The sequence below is a fragment of the Nicotiana tomentosiformis genome, chromosome 2 (genome assembly GCF_000390325.3).
Source record: "Nicotiana tomentosiformis chromosome 2, ASM39032v3, whole genome shotgun sequence".
In the NCBI taxonomy this organism is placed as follows: Eukaryota; Viridiplantae; Streptophyta; class Magnoliopsida; order Solanales; family Solanaceae; genus Nicotiana; species Nicotiana tomentosiformis.
Genome location: NC_090813.1, coordinates 28,357,189 through 28,374,377, shown reverse-complemented (window position 1 = coordinate 28,374,377; position 17,189 = coordinate 28,357,189). Strand labels below are relative to the sequence as shown.

Genomic DNA, 17,189 nt, shown 5'->3' with positions numbered 1-17,189 from the left:
TGGAACAAAAGTTTGCAAAGGTCATCACAAGTTACATTCATAATATGCTGAAAATTAGGTCAAATATAGCTGAGCTTTTCTTTCAATATACTTGGAATTAAGGGATGATCCACATACAAAATTTAAGGTTTACGAGTCTAGTTTACAACGCATTACACCGTTCATCGATACGACGTCGGAGTAAAGAGATATTCGTGTTTTTGTGAGACTACGCAAGCAGCTCCCATGGGACCCACTTAGGCGGTGGGCGATTCTTCAACCTTTAAAGATCGGGTCAAGGCTCATTTGGGGTCATTTTTTGACCCAAACAGACCCTACACTCTCCCAAAACACTCTCAAAGCAGTCTCCATGATTCTATACTGAAAACCAAAGATAAAAATACGAATCCAACGCTAGAGATCACGTGGTGCTTGCTAGATCGCAGTCCTTCATCTTGTGGCTATTTTAAAGGATTCTTCAAGTGAAGTAACCTCAAGTTTCATGTTATTCTTGTTGATTAAGGTAATAATAAGTTCCTCCTTCATATATATTAGATTTTCAAGGCGAACTACAAGTGTTTACACACCAACTTGAACACCAAAAGTTGATTCAAGAAGAGAATACAACACCTATAATGTTGTGGTGTCATTGAGGATAGTTGTGGATTGTGCTTGGTTGAAATTTCATATTTTTTCTACTGGTTAAGGTGAGTATAACATCCTACTACATGTGCTTGAATTTGTGTTGTGTGTTGGTTGCATTATTTGAGCAAAATACTACAAGAGGAGACTTGAAATAGTTTGAGATGTTATTATTTTTAACGGACTGTTTTGGAAAGGTTATTTCCATGAACTATAAATGGTTGAAAACCCTTGAAAATGACACTCGTATGATGTTTTTATTATAAAATATTATCTACATGTCGAACTTGTTGTTGGTACTATGAGTATGAAGAGAAAGGACAATATAACAATGAAAAATTGTACTTGTTGTTGTTGTTAGATTGTTGGGATATTTGAGGGTAAATTAGGAGATAAATAGGAGGTTAGAAGTCCTCCAGTTGTACTTAATATCACGATGGCTATGTTGTTAAGTTAATGAATGAATGACTTTGGAGTTAAAGGGTTTAAAAGGGATTCAATACGAGCTTGTCGTTTGTCGTGTTTAATAGTAGTTTCGTTAGTGATATTTATGCACTTGTTGTTGTGTAGCTTGATTTGTGTTGTGGTGCTGAAAGTATATAGGTGAAGGTTGCATGGGTTCGTGTTGGTTTATGGACTTGGTAAGTAAGGTTACATGGGAGATGCTGCCCAAATTTACATAAACGAGCTGCTAGTTTAAGTTGCGGACTTAGTTTTTACTCAGTACTGATTTTGAATCTCTTTATGCTATGGTAGATTGGGTTGAGTTGTTTGAAGAATTGCTTGAAAGGTATTAAATACTCAACAGAGTTAAGGTATGTTAAGGCTATCATTTCTTTTCTTTTGGCATGATCCATATGATACAACAAAACGAGCAAACACGCAACTTTTACAAGTGACTCTATTCTTAGAAGTACTAGGGTTGCCTATGTTCTTGATTCCTCATATGTCCTCTTATTATATCGTCTGTTCATGGGTCTTAGAAAATACGTAAGTTGATAAAGTTTATCTGAAGGTATAATGATCTTATGACATTCCGAGAGATCTTATTGACTTACTTCATTATGCATCGCATTCATTTATACATGTACATTGACCCATGACCAGCTAGCGTTATATACACGTATATTATATGTACATGGGGTATAGGGAAAGGTTACGATGTTATATACGCACCACCACCTGATTAGTTGTTATACGTTGATAATTTCGTCCACACAGGCCGAGTTGATATGATGGGGTCCCCTCGGAGGTTTGATGACGTTATGTACGCATATACCTATGCATGATATGCCATTTATACGCATATGCATGACATTATAAATGTTTCATGATTCACAGAGCTATTCAGACTTATAGGTTGAGTTCTTTACTCCATGTTTCCTTCATGTCTTTTATATACTGTTTTTTCATGCCTTACATACTCGGTACTTTATTTGTACTAACGTCCCTTTTGTCTGAGGACGTTGCGTTCCATGCGCGCAGGTCCCGATAGACAGGTTGACAGTCCTCCTAGTAGGCTATCAACTCAGCGGAAGGTGTTGGTGCACTCCACTTGCTCCGAAGTTGCCTATTTGGTCATTATGCTTTGGACATGTATAGATTGGTATGGCGGAGCCCCGTCCCGACCTTTATGACGTTTATGTACTCTTAGAGGCTTGTAGACATATGTCATATATATGGATGATTGTATGGTCTTGTCGGCCTATATTTTGAGTGTATAAATAATCATTTCGGCCGTATAGACCCGTATATCACATGTATGAGTTTGTATATCATGTTGGGTCGTCCTATGTCGAGTATTCCCTCAAGTTTTATTCTGGTTATCTCATGACGGCACTTCTGGCACACTTACCCATGATGGTATGATTAGAAAAATTTATTACGTTGGTACTCGGTTGAGTAAGGCACCGATTGCCCGTCGTAGCCCTACGGTTTGGATCGTGACATAAAGTCTTGAAAACTTTTTAAATACCAAAAAGAGTAACAACAAAAGACGCTAAAAAGATAGAAGAAAATTCGATACCCAACATATGCAATAAGTGTGAGTTATTTCTCTTCAGCTATATTAAGTAGTATAGGATGGACCAGCAATATTAAAGACTATCTTTCGCAGATGATAGATCCTCAGTAAATGCATACTGTGTCTACCCAATTAAAGTGTTTATAAAAACCTCACTAATGGTCAGTAAATGAATTAGATAACAATTTAATAACATTTTAAAATCGAATAGCATGAAATTTCCAAAAACAAAAGAAGAAGAGGAAATTCACGACACCAACTTTATCTTTCTATTTGGGAAAAAGACTGACCTTGTGGTATTCAAAATGGATCACTTATAACCGTTATTTTAACTTGAGCCTACTAATGACCTCGTCGTTAAAGAATGGACCTAGTACTACCCTTTTTCACTAATGGCTACTCCCTTTGTCCAAAAAAATCAGGACATGACACGTGTCTTAATCAACCCACCCCTAATATTTTTTTACCAAACCCCCCGCTACGCTACCCCTCCCCGTCGTATTTCATCCACCCCTCCCCCTTTTACCCAAACACCAAATCAAACGACTTCCCCAAAGTTTTTCCGCTAGGGTTCTTTATCCTTCTTCAATTCCAAATTAGATTAAGGTTCCACCACTATTTTCGGCCTACTTACTCGATTAATCCCTTGGTCTCCTTATAAATATATCTTATTGTTCTAGTTCATCATATGAGTCGAAGAAGAGGTGTCTTTGTGGCCTTATTGCCCACCATTTTACGGCATATGCTTCTGAAAAATACGGGTAGGCGCTTTTTTAAGTACCCAAAACCTGAGGTAAGTCAGCTTCATTTATGCTAATAGTGTTCTTTGAATTCTCAAAAGCCTTCTAGCGTTCTTAGGATTCTCATGAAATATTTGGGTTTATTTTTGTTGTGTTATTTTTACCGAAGAAATCGCGTGGTTATTGGGAGTGGCAGGATAATGAATTACCTCCAAGAATTGTGATTTTGATTAGTAGTCTTAAAAGAAAATTGGAAGATGCTGAAATGCATAGAGATATTTTGAAGAAGAAAATGGCCGCTTATGATATTGCTGCTAGCATTGAGGCTTGAGGCTCAAACGATATCAAAATTGGGCGAAAAAGTTGTTGAAAGAAATATTTTGAAGAAGAAACTTGTTGATGTTGAGTCTGCTGCTGCTATTGATGCCGGAACTATTGCAACATTGAGCAAAATCGTAGCCCATCAGTGGATGTTAATTCGTGTCTTATGTGGATGCTTTGTTGGATTTGTTGCATTATGGTTCTTGTTGTGAAGTACGAATTTAGGATATAATGATAGTTAATCCGTGTAATGTATTAATTAGTGTAGTATATTTTATTGAATAGTTATAAGGATTGTAATGATCTTGCTTTTCTTGTGATAATCTCAAGTTCTTCATAATCATAGTCATTACAATCAGATTCAGAGAAATCATAGGAACCAAGGCTATGTTCACAATCAATGGCGATAGAATAAGAGAAGGAAAATGGGGGAAAATAATAATGAAGGGTCTGATTTTTTAGGTTAAAAAATATTAAGTGAAGGGGTAAAAAGGGGAGGGGTGGGTGAAATAAGTCGGGGAGGAGGGGTGCTAGTAAAAAAATATTAGGGGTGGGTTGATTAAGACACGTGTCATGTCCGGGTATTTTTAGACAAACTAAATATTTTAGGGAGTAGTCGTTAGTGGAAAAGGACAGTATTAGACTCATTCTTTAACGACGAGGCATTAAACGAGGATTATAAGTAATCTATTTCGAATAACACAAGGTTATTTTTGGGCCTTTTCCCTTCTATTTTACTTACTTAATTTATTCTCGTTCAGTAAAAAAATAAAATGTTTAATGATGTTTTTTTTTCCTTCCTTTTCAACAACTTTGTATTTCTATTTTATTGATAAGGTGGTAAAGTCCATGGTTTAGGAAGGAGAAGGGAAGACTGAAGAGTTCGATAAAATCAGAACTCTGCAAGGTATTCCATCGATCAAAATAAGAATAACATATTACTACTAAACTTGTGTTACTTTGATATACTTTTCAATTATATTTAACCATAAAAATCATGATTTATAGTATTTTTATAGAATTTTTGAATGTATTAAATTTTGAATTTAAGAAATTAAAATTTAGTCATCCAAATCCAGGTCGAAATTAAATGCATTAATATTTAATTCTACTATGTACTACTTCTTCCGTTTCAATTATGTATTTTAGTTTTAGTTTCACTAAACATGAAGTTTGAGAAAAGTTACTTTTTTAGTGGGATTGATAAAATACAAGGTAACAGTTCTACAAATAAACCAGCACTTAAGTTTATCAATTGTTGTTCGGCAAATGGCTAAATATACCTTTGTATTTTAAAAAATGGTCTAAGAATACCCCATATTATATTATTGGGTTATCTATACCCCTGCAGTCATACTTTGGATTCAAATATACCCCACATTTAAACGGATGGACACATGTCATCGTCCTGTTGGCCAATTCTAAATATCTCCTAATTAATTAAAAAGTCCCCTTACCCATACCCGAAAAGCAATTTTCTAAAGCAATTTTTTTTAGTGTAAAAATTGGAAAAAATTGAATTTTTTTTTTACTAAAAACTGAAAAAACGAAAATATTTTTTTCCAGTTTTTACGAAAAAAAAACTGCTTTAAAAAAACAAAAAAATATTTTCTAAAACAATATTTTTGTAAAAACTGAAAAGCAATTTTCTAAAGCAATGTTTTTGTAAAAACTGGAAAAACTGAATGATTTTTTTTACTAAAAACTTAAAAAATCGAAAATGATGGGTAATGGGTCTTTTAATGGGTAATATGTCTTTTTAATTAATTAGGATATATTTAGAATTGACCAACAGACGATAATACGTGTCCCTCCGTTTAAATGAGAGGTATATTTGAACCTAAAATAATACTGCAGGGGTATGGATAACCCAATAGTATAACGAGGAGTATTCTTCTTCTTATTCATCTCTAGCTGTGGATGCTTTTATCTTTTTTATTTATTAACTATAGTCAAACTTCTCTGTAACATCATTCCTATATAACACTCATTCATTACATAACATTATTTATAGTAGTTATATTTATTTTCTCGAAATCGATTTTTTATGTTATATTATACTCTTTATAGAAGCAATTTACTATAGCATAAAAAAAAATATTGAAAACAAATACAACTATTATAAAAAAGGTTTGATTGTACTTATTTAAAGGTGTCGGCTTCATGAGTTGTTATTATTAAAGGAATAAATCAAGAAAACTCAGAAGCATCTAATCATTATCTACCGGATAAATAAAATAGTTTAGATAATCACAAATTACAAGTGTGGGGGTCCACTTTAACCAACAGTGGGGCCCATAACCAGCTGGTCTTTTTTCATGCTCTCTCACTCATGGTTGAAATTTTCCACTATTCTTCGTCAAGATCTAATTTTTATCACACTAAAGTAAGAGGGGTCCAACACTTTACATTACTTTTTTTTGTTACTGTATACAAAATAGAAACATATTGTGAGATAAAGTTACATTCTTTGAAACAAAGAAGAACAAATTAGATAATTTTCTGAGATCTGAAGAAGCTCCATTTTTTTCACAGGGTAATAATTCCTCATACTTCAGATCTTTCTTTTACTTCCAATTCAGACAAAATATGTATCTTTTTTTCCTTTACAATTGTCATTTTCTTTAATGTCTTTTAAAATTTTGATGGGCTGTTGTTGTTGTGTATAATTATTATCTTCGATGATTTTTCTTTCTATCTTTAGAACTGTAATATAGTGAATTGGATTAGTAGTTATGTTATTCTGTTTTTAGTTGCTGAGAATGTATTGAGATAAAGAGCTAATTGTGATCTATTAAAGAGATTTTTGACCACTATGGGACTGAGGATTCAGAATTTTTATTTGAGGATGATTAGACATGACTGTTTAATTCATAGATCTTTCAGTTGTTACATTCTATTCCCTAATATCTTCAGATAATCTTAGGTTCTTTCCTCACACTTATACTGTCTCAACACATACATAAATGGCAAGTAGAATATACATTTTTGTACAATTGTGATCTTAAGTCAAGGGGATTTAGCTTCCTCTTAATTATGTGAATTATGTGGATGAATCTCTCAGTGAAAGGTTGATTCAGCTGCGTAATGTGCTTTGTTTTGTCTTTTAAATAGGGAAAATTGACGAATAAATCGAAAAATGGGGAAGAAAGGAAGCTGGTTTTCTTCAGTAAAGAAGGCTCTGAGCCCAGATCCTAAGGTAAGAACGCGAACAAGGTTTTGTGGAATAGCTATATCGAGTTTTTTTTTTAGTATGATGTAAGGCTTTTTTTCCTCATTTAACAGTGAATAACGGTGCTTGAGTTTAATTTCAGAAAGGAAGTAAATCAAAGAAGAAATGGTTTGGGAAAGAAAAGGACCCGGTTCCAGATTCTTCGTCCCTGGTCGCTTCCTCAGTGTCTCCTCCTCGTCCAGTTCCTCCAGTAGAAGAGGTCACACTGGTTGAAGTGGAAGAGGAGCAGACAAAACATGTATATTCCGTTGCAGCTTCCACTTCAGCAGCTGCAGAAGCTTCTGCTGCAGCTAACCAGGTTGCTGCGGAGGTTGTTCCGTTAACTAAAGTGACTAAGTTTGCAGGCAAATCAAAGGAGGAAGTAGCCACAATCAGAATTCAGACTGCTTTTCGGGGATATCTGGTATGCTTTTGTACATTCTCATATTCATGTTCTTTTCAGCTAGTTTACCATAAACTTGATGCTTTTCCTTATTAGCTCCGTAAAGATAGCATAAATGGGTTTGATACTAATAAGGAACTTGTTATCGGGGTTTATCATCTGCAGGCGAGGAGGGCATTGAGGGCGTTAAGAGGACTTGTCAGACTCAAATCACTTGCTGATGGACCTACTGCAGAACGGCAAACTGCCCATACTTTAAAATGCATGCAAATGCTTTCTCGTGTGCAGTCTCAGATTAGTTCCAGAAGGATCAGGATGTTGGAAGAGAACCGAGCTCTCCAGAGGCAGCTTATGCAGAAACATGCAAAAGAACTCGAGAGTTTGAGGGTCAGTTTTCTTCCTCTATTCCACCTTTTTTTTTCTTGAAAGAAGGGATGAAGTCAAGCTCTAGAATGCGAATCAATTAGTGCTTAGTGTTTTAATAAAGTTCACTAGGAAAATTTATATGCCAAATAAGGAAACTTTAACTCCAAAAAATGCTGCAATGGAAATTGATATCTACACTTGACCACCGAATAATTACTCACTGTTTAAAAGCTATGCACCTGATCTGTTTTGTTTCAATTTTGGGTAACAATTGTTCTTGGTTAAACTTTGTGTCTCTGTGTCTTTTTGTACATTCTTTTTTTTACCAATAATTTGTTTCTTGCTATACCATTTCTTGTTTGTTTTGATAGAGAGGGGAGGAATGGGATGACACTGTGCAATCAAAAGAGCAGGTCGAAGCAAGCTTAATCAAGAAATACGAAGCTGCAGTGAGACGTGAAAGAGCACTAGCTTATTCATATTCACACCAGGTAATTAGCTAGTCTTTTTTTTATACAAAATAATCAGCATTTGGAAAGAGTGCAGTCGATGCATATGGGTACATGACGGAGAATGTAAAGGGTTAGGATGTAGTTGTGGTGGAAAGATGCTGATTCTAAGAATCATGTATATGACCTTTAAAATTTCTATTGTCAAAATTTTATGGTGACGTGATCACTTATAACAGGGTCTCATCTGTTTTTTCCCCTATTAAACATTAAAAGAACTCATTATTTCAGCAGGATGACTTTTGCATGTGTTTAAAATTTTATGAATTACTTCAGCAGAATCCTTTGTAAGGTAGGGGTAAGGTATGTGTACACACTACCCTCCCCAGACTCCACTTATGGGATTACACTGGGTTTGTTGTTGTTGTTGTTGTACTTCAGCAGAATGACTTTAGCATGCGTTTAAAATTTATAATTTCACAGCTAGTTAGAAGATTTTTAGTATTGCTTGTGACAAAAACTTTGACTGGACAGAAAACCTGGAAGAAGTCATCAAAATCTCCCAACTTGTTGTTTATGGATCCAACCAATCCTCAGTGGGGTTGGAGCTGGTTAGATCGGTGGATGGGCGCGAAGGAACTCAAAAATGATCAAATGTCCGTTAGAAGTGCCAGTATAAGTATTGCCGGAGGAGAAATTACCAAGGCATTTGCTCGGCATCAGCTGAATTCTGAACTCCCTTCTTCTCCGTCCAGCCAAAAGCAAGGTCACCAATCTCCTACAACCCCTTTCAAGACAGCCAATTCAGTAGCAGCCAGAAAATTGAAATCGGCAAGAGTAGCTGCAATAAGCCAAGATGATGATGCGCGAAGCATGATCAGTATTCAATCAGAACGTAACAGGAGGCATAGCATTGGGGTATCATCTATAAGAGATGATGAGAGTTTGGCAAGCTCTTCCTCTGTACCAAGTTATATGGTACCTACTAAATCAGCAAAAGCAAAAACACGATTGCAAAACCCTTTAGGCATGGAGAACGGTACACCAGAAAAGGGATCAGCAGGGTCTGTCAAGAAGCGGCTCTCTTACCCGCCTTCACCTGCAAGACCAAGGCGGCATTCAGGCCCGCCAAAGTTTGAGAATACATCCCTAAACACCTCCATTGCTGAGGATAACGTGAACGAGGTCATCAATTAATTATTCTTGCCACAAGTCAGAAGCTATCCTGTTACCCTACTACATGAACTAAATGCAGATAAGAAACAAAGATTAGAGGGGAATCACCTTCTCCATAAAATTCTTATTAATTTGTCGTTGTATTTAGGCTTACCTTGGATGGTTCTTGCTTTTATATATTTCTTTTCTTCCACAGTTGTTGATAAGGTGAGGTTGTGATAATAGTGAATCATTTTAAAGAAAACATTTTCCTTGGAAGTGGTTATATATGTAATATGATTATTTATTTATTCAGTTAAATGGAAATTATTTTCTGTCTCTAGATCAATTAGTATTTCCCTGCTTGAATTCTGGGGATGGTTGACAAACAGATAGCCTTAAACCTGAATGTCGATCATAATAAGTACGTGTCTTCGCCGGGTAAGTTTGAACAACAAGCAACTGCTGAAAACATCTGCATTTCTTGAGATCAGATACTATTTGATGAAGAAAGGAACTTGAGTAGAAATGAAGTTTATGCAAATGGAAATGAGTTCTGAATTAGTGTAAATTACATATGAATTGGAAATGATGACAATTGACATATTGATGAAAACATAAATGGCAATTAGAAAGGGGAAATATGGCATTGTGATGCTGATGAGAATTTAGCTCAAAGAATGAATGGATTGTTACAACATGCCCAGCGGAAGCAAGCCTTCAAATCAGGCAGCACATACATGTAAACTAGACAATGATATAATTACGAGATTAGGAACCACTAACCTCTTGAAAATGTTGCGCAGGTCCTCCTCAGAGCAATAATCCAGGGCTGCAGTCTTCTGCTATGGTCCTAGCAAGGCCTTGGACAAATTTGCTTTTGGGTGGGCAAGAACAATACAACTCTAAAAAATAGGTCATTGGGTGAAAAATATCTTCCTTATGTAGACTCGTTTATGAGCCAAAGAGGGCTCCAAAAATGTGTAGGATTCTGCTTGTGCAAGTAGAATCTTACTCTAACTCTACAAGATGACTTTTCTCCCAAGTCTCTTCTTTTACCCAAGTCGGTCCAGGTTTTTACTAGGTATAACATGGACCACATAAATAGTAAGAGGCTACCAATTATAGCATAATTCGAAAATTTGGATGAATTAATTCCTACTATAATTAAATGCAGTTTATTCCACTAAAAACTGCAATTGAACTCCTCAATATGAATTTCGAAAATTCACTAACACTTATTTTAACTCCCTATGTTAAGATCACTAGTACCAATTAATTAAATTAAATCACTGATAATTTAATTTAATCAACTAATTAAATCCTCTATAATTCCGCTTAAACTATTTTATGTGACGGATACAAAATTCACCGGCCGGGTTTTCACATGAAAACTTATAAGCTTACATAAAGGGGTATCATCAAACTCAAAACCGAGTCATGGGCTCTATCAACTAATTATTATTTCACAAATGCTATTCGTTATTGTCCAAGCTATTAGGCATACACTAACTCTGAATAGAGTTGTACCTTTTGATAAATCAAAACAATAAAAATCACATTGATCATAATAATTATATCAAGATTAGGAGTATAAGCTCATTTAATGAATTAGAGAAAATGTTTTGTATATATTCAGTACAAAAATATTTTTTCTCTACTTGGTCCGTTCAATATACACTAAGTATACTAGCACAAGAAGTCGGAGTAAAACCACTCTCATTCAAGACAAATTATACTATAATCGTGTGCTACAATCATCAAGATATTTTGCCTAATAATATCTTCGATTGTGAACATAGTTTATTAATTATGAGAAACGATAATTTAATCTTCTATGCATGAGCTAAGACTCCATACACTAAATTGTCTACTACATAACTAAATGACACACATGTAACAAATGATCTATTTAAAATAGTACTTTATTGGATTGAATAAATTAAATAAATTAAATAAATAATTATTCCATAAAGAATAAAACACAATACTATGTCAAAACTGCATGGTTAATAGTATATCCCAACAATCTCCCACTTAGACTCATAACCATGCATCTACAACTCTAACACACATTCCTTCTACATGCTTGTCAAAAATCTTCTGTGGCAAGCTCTTTGTAAACGGGTCTAGCAAATTGTCCTCTGACGTAATCTTCAATACTCTTGCATCACCTCTCTTAGTTATGTCCCGAATTAAATGATATTTATGCTCAATATGCTTACTCCTTTTATGGCTTCTTGGTTCCTTCGAGTTTGTAACTGCACCACTATTGTCATAATAAAGTACAATTGGTGATTGAACCGAAGGAACTACAAAACTCTTTTAGAAAGTTCCCGAGCCAAACAACCTCTTTAGCTGCCTCAGATTCAGCCACATATTCGGCTTCCATGGTGGAATCAGCAACACATGATTACTTGATACTCCTCCAACTTATGGCTCCACCTCCTAAAGTAAAAAATATATCCTAAGGTAGATTTTCTAGAATCTCTATCTGACTGGAAATCTGAATCAGTATAGCCAATGGGTACAAGATCACCTCAGTGATAAATCAACATATAATCCCTAGTCCTTTTCAGGTACTTGATTATAAATTTAACGACAGTCCAATGTTCTCGTCCAGGATTAGACTGAAATCTACTAACCATGGCAACAACAAAGCAGATATCAGGTCCAGTACACAATATATCATACATGAGACTCCTTACAGCATAAGCATAAGGGACCGCCTTCATCTTTTCTATCTCATCAGTCGTTTTTGGGGACTGATCTTTTGACACAGAGATTCCATGCCTAAAAGGGAGAAAACCTTTTTTGAAATCTTGCATGCTAAAACCGGTGTGAATAATATTAATATAAAGTGCTTGGGATAAGCCTAATATCCTTCGCTTGCAATCTCACATAGGCTTGATCCCAAGGATATGTGCCGTTTGTCCCAAGTCTTTCACATCAAAACGCGAGGACAACCATTCCTTTACTAAATTCAACATGCTCATATTATTTTCTATGAGCAAAATATCATCTACGTACAAAATAAAAAATGTAACTTTATCTCCATCCGACTTCTTATAGACACAAGACTCGTTTTCACATTGATCAAAACCGAGGGTTTTAATCGATGTGTCAAAACAAGTATTCCATGCTCTAGAAACTTGTTTCAATCCATAAATGGATTTCTTTAATTTACACAATATGTGTTCATTGCCACTTTTAATGAAACCAAATAGTTGTGACATATAGATGCACTCATCAAGACTTCCATTAAGAAAAGCCGTCTTGACATCCATTTGCCAAATCTCATAATGAGCAACAATGGATAAGAGAATCCTAATGGATTTAAGCATGGCTACTGGCAAAAAAGTTTCCTCATAATCGATCCCTTCTTTTTGAGTAAACCCTTTTGCAACAAGCCTAGCTTTAAAAGTTTGCACTTTTCCATCCACTCCTCTCTTTTTCTTATAGATCCATCTACAACCAATGGGTTTGACTCAAGTAGGCGGTTCTACAAGATCCCAGACTTGATTGGAGTACATGGACTCCATTTCAGATTTCATAGCAACAACCCATTTATCAGTGTCTGTATCCTGTAGTGCTTTGTCGTAATTAAGAGGTTATGTATTAGGATCTTCAGGGATTCTTTCATAAGATTCTCCCAAAAGCGCAAACCAGACAGGTTTTTTAATAATTATCCCACTACGACTAGTCACTACAGGTGCAGTCTGATTTTGTTGTTGAATCACAACATCATTTTCCAGAACTGAAGCCTCAACGTTATCCTTCACACCTTGCGGTGCTGGGATATCATTAACTTCTTCCTGGAGTGCAGGTTGCAGAACAATTTCAGGTTGCTCAACAATCTGAGGTTGCTCAACATTACTCACACTACTTTGGGGTAGTGAGATGTCAGGCAATTACTCTTGTGCATTCTGCTGCCTATTGACATTTCTCCCACTATGATAATGCAGTGGTATGTCAATACTAGCTTCCGGGATATGTTCCAGAGATAAGTCATTAGTTACTCTATTACTTAATTCATGTAAAACTAGTTTACTTATAGGAATATGGTTCATTAAATAGTTCTCTTCTAAAAATCTAGCATTTGTCGTAACAATTACTTTTGTTTTCTTTGGGACAATAAAATAAACCGCCTTTAGTGCATTTTGGATATCCAATAAAAATGTATAATTTTGTCCTCGATTCCAATTTATCCGTTTTCCCTTTCAGCACATGTGTTGGACAACCCCAAACCCGAATGTGCCATAAACTTGGCTTGCATCCAGTCCATAATTCTAATGGAGTTGAAGGTACTGACTTTGAAGGAACCAAATTTAGAATGTAATTTGTTGTTTCTAAAGCATATCCCCAAAAGGAAAAAGGCAGATCGGAATAACTTAACATTGATCTAACCATTTTCTTAAGGGTTATATTTCTTCTTTCTGCCATACCATTTTGTTGTGGTATTCTTGGGACAGATAATTGAGATGTAATTCCACAATATGATAAGTATTTAATGAATTCCGCAGAAAGGTATTCACCACCCCGATCATATCACAATGTTTTGATATATTTATCATGTCGTTTCTCCGTTTCCGTCTTAAATTTTTTGAATTTCTCAAAGCATTCAGACTTACGACGCAACAGATAAATGTATCCATATTTTGAGTAATCATCTATGAAAGTCACAAAATACTCAAAATCACCTCTTGCTTGTATATTCATTGGTCCACACAAATCAGAGTGAATTAATTCTAACTTATCGCTGGCTCTATTTCCTTTTGAGGAAAAATGTCTCTTGGTCATTTTACCTTCTAAATAGGATTCACACGTTGGCAGTGACTCCCCTTTCAATGAACTCAAAGGTCCATCAGAGACCAATCTCGAAATCCTATTTAGATTTATATGACCTAGACGTAAGTGCCACAAATAAGTTTGGCTCAATTCAGAAATACGTTTTCTTTTATGTGGCAGATTAATATTATTTAATTCTTTTGGTTGTTGTAGCACATGAGGAGATATATCAAGAATAAAAAGGTCATGTACTATAGCAGCAGTGTAGATAAAATGTTTATTAAAATTAATAACAACAGAGTTATTAGCAAAATAAATATTATAACTATCATCCATTATTTTCGAAACCGAAATCAAATTCCTTCTAATAGAAGGTACATAGAGAACATCTTTCAAAACTAAAACTCTATCACTACTAAACGAAACTCTAATATATCCTAATGCTAAAGCTGGTGTTGGCTCGCCATTGGCTTGAAAAACGCAAACTTCATTCTCACTTAGCCGCCGCATTTCCTAAAACCCCTGCAAAGTGGTGCAGAGATGATTAGTGGCTCCTGAATCTACACACTAAAATATGGTAGAGACAGTCGCTAAACCAGTTTCAACGATATTTAAATTCGAATTACCTTACTTATTCAACTTTGCCAGATAGGCAGGGCATTGCTTTTTGTGATGCCCAAGTTGCTTGCAATGATAGTACTTTTCTTTGGGCTTTTTCACACCAGCCGCACCTCCAAGTGCCAAAATCTTTTGAGCCTTCTTCTTTTTCTTATCGCCTTTCGACTTAGAAACCGAAGCTTTCTCAATATTTAGTGCCACAACTGGAGCTTGTTGTTTGATAATAGATTCTGCCGCTTGCAGCTTATTCAATAATTTCGCCAGTGACAAATCCATTTTGTTCATATTATAGTTCAAGCGAAATTGTTGAAAATTGTCAGGCAGAGCCTGCAGGACCATCTCAACTTGAGATTCTTTATCAATCACAGCTCTAAGGACCTCCAGTTCATTCAGAGGACCCATCATCTTCAGAACATGGTCCCTTACCGATGATCCTTCAGCCATCTTGGTGTTCAAAAGGGCTTTCATGGCTGTCTGCTTAGCCACACGATTTTGCTCACCGAACATCTGTTTGAGATTTTCGAGCATGTCATAAGCAGATCCCATAGACTGATGCTGATGTTGCAAATCATTCGCCATAGAGGCAAGAATGTAACATAGTGACATCTCATCAGCCTTTACCCATTTGTCACAGGCCTTAACCTGATCATCACTAGCATCTTCATCAGGTTTTTCTGGGCACTCCTCAGTGATTACAAACTTGTAACCTTCAGCAGTTAGGACAATATTAAGGTTCCTTTTCGAGTCGATATAATTCGATCCTTCTAATTTGTTTTGGTTCAAAATTGAGGTAAGTGGGTTGAATGAAGACATTGTTAATCTGAGAGATTTTCGAATTTAAATAGATCATTAGTTATGTAATTAGAATAGTTAAATTCAAAACAGCACATTACACATATAACCATGCTCATTGAACAGTTAGATTCGTTAGGGAAACTTAACTATTCATGCAAAATATATGAGTTATGTAAGATATTTATCCCATAAATTAAAATATGACCAACTCAGATGGAGAGTAAACTGTTAATTTAAGATAGGTAAATATCACTGTTATAAACTCTAGTTTCATTAAATCAATATGTAACTCAGTTGGAGAGTTAATACAAGTAATCAAATAACTAGAGGCAAAACTACAACAATCATCTATAATGAACTTATCCGATATGGAAGAAGACCTATGTCAACACATTATATTACTTTAAAATATGATTGGGAACCATGGGAATTGAACCCTACCAACATTGTTTTCTTTAAAAAAAATTACTAAATTATTTTTCCAGAAAATAGAAAAATGGCCCAAAACCCATCTAAACGACCCCGAATACCCAAAACACGATGTACATCATAAGCAAAGTGATGAGTATTGCTCACTGGGTCGTTTCCGATGAACCTACCAAATTTGAGGTCAATCGGAGTTTGACAGAATTTCAGAATTCCAAATTCATGACCTATTTGAAACATTCTGTTTTTGGTATTTTTTAGGGTTTTGATTATTTTGACTCGTTCATATCACATAATATACTTATGTATGTTAATCCATAATTTCAGAACTCAAAATAATATTATTATTACATTAAAAAAATTCGAACAAACATGGAAAAAACATCACTATTTTCACCCGTTCAAAACGCCATTGTTCATAATTTCGTATATTAATCCATAATTTCAGAACTAATAGTATTCAAAACAGTCACATTTTTATTAAAACAATACTATGACTATGGACAAAAACACAACTAAAATAAATTGTCGTGAAATATAACACCACTGTATATATATATCCATAATAACAAAATTAATAGTATTAAAAAACAGTCACGTTTTTATTAAAAACAACACTATTATTCAACAAAAACGCAAATAAAACAGATTGTCATTCAATATAACACCACTGTTTATGCATATGTATATTAATCCATAATTTTAGAATTAAAATACTAATTAAAACAGTCACATTTTTGACATAGAATAATCATACTAAACATGTATCATCAAACAACACGTTTTAATATTACTCTTTTCATGCTGTATTACATTATCTAGTTAGATGTAAGACGGCATCTGATACCAATTGTTAGAACATGTGCAGCGAAAGCAAGCCTTCAATTCACGTATCACATACATGTAAACTAAATAATGATATAATTACGAGATTAGGAACCACTAACCTCTTGAAAACGTTGCACAGGTCCTCCTCAGAGCAATAATCTGGGGTTGCAGTCTTCTGCTATGATCCTAGTAAGACCTTAGACGAATTTACTTTTGGGTGGGCAAGAACAATACAACTCTAAAAAATAGGTCATTGAGTGAAAATGTCTTCCTTATTTAGACTCGTTTATGAGCCAAAGATGGCTCCAAAAATGTATAGGATTCTGCTTGTGCAAGTAGAATCCTACTATAACTCTACATGATGACTTTTCTCCCAATTCTCTTCTTTTACCCAAGTCAGTCCAGGTTTTTACTAGATATAGCAGGGACCACCAAAATAGTAAGA

At 35.0% G+C, this 17,189-nt stretch overlaps 1 protein-coding gene and 1 long non-coding RNA gene across 2 annotated transcripts; both read left to right on the top strand.

Annotated features, from left to right (window-relative positions):
* The first annotated feature begins 3,146 nt into the window (after nt 1-3,146).
* On the top strand, nt 3,147-4,041 carry LOC117274486 (uncharacterized). Its single transcript, XR_004504590.2, has 2 exons — nt 3,147-3,437; nt 3,581-4,041. It is a non-coding gene; the product is annotated as an uncharacterized lncRNA (long non-coding RNA).
* Nucleotides 4,042-6,063: 2,022 nt separating this feature from the next.
* On the top strand, nt 6,064-9,632 carry LOC104087572 (protein IQ-DOMAIN 2-like). Its single transcript, XM_009592082.4, has 6 exons — nt 6,064-6,241; nt 6,820-6,904; nt 7,020-7,340; nt 7,485-7,706; nt 8,057-8,176; nt 8,669-9,632. Exons 2-6 carry the CDS (start codon nt 6,845-6,847, stop codon nt 9,329-9,331), a joined length of 1,386 nt encoding a protein of 461 aa, XP_009590377.1. The 5' UTR covers nt 6,064-6,241; nt 6,820-6,844; the 3' UTR covers nt 9,332-9,632.
* Nucleotides 9,633-17,189: the final 7,557 nt, after the last annotated feature.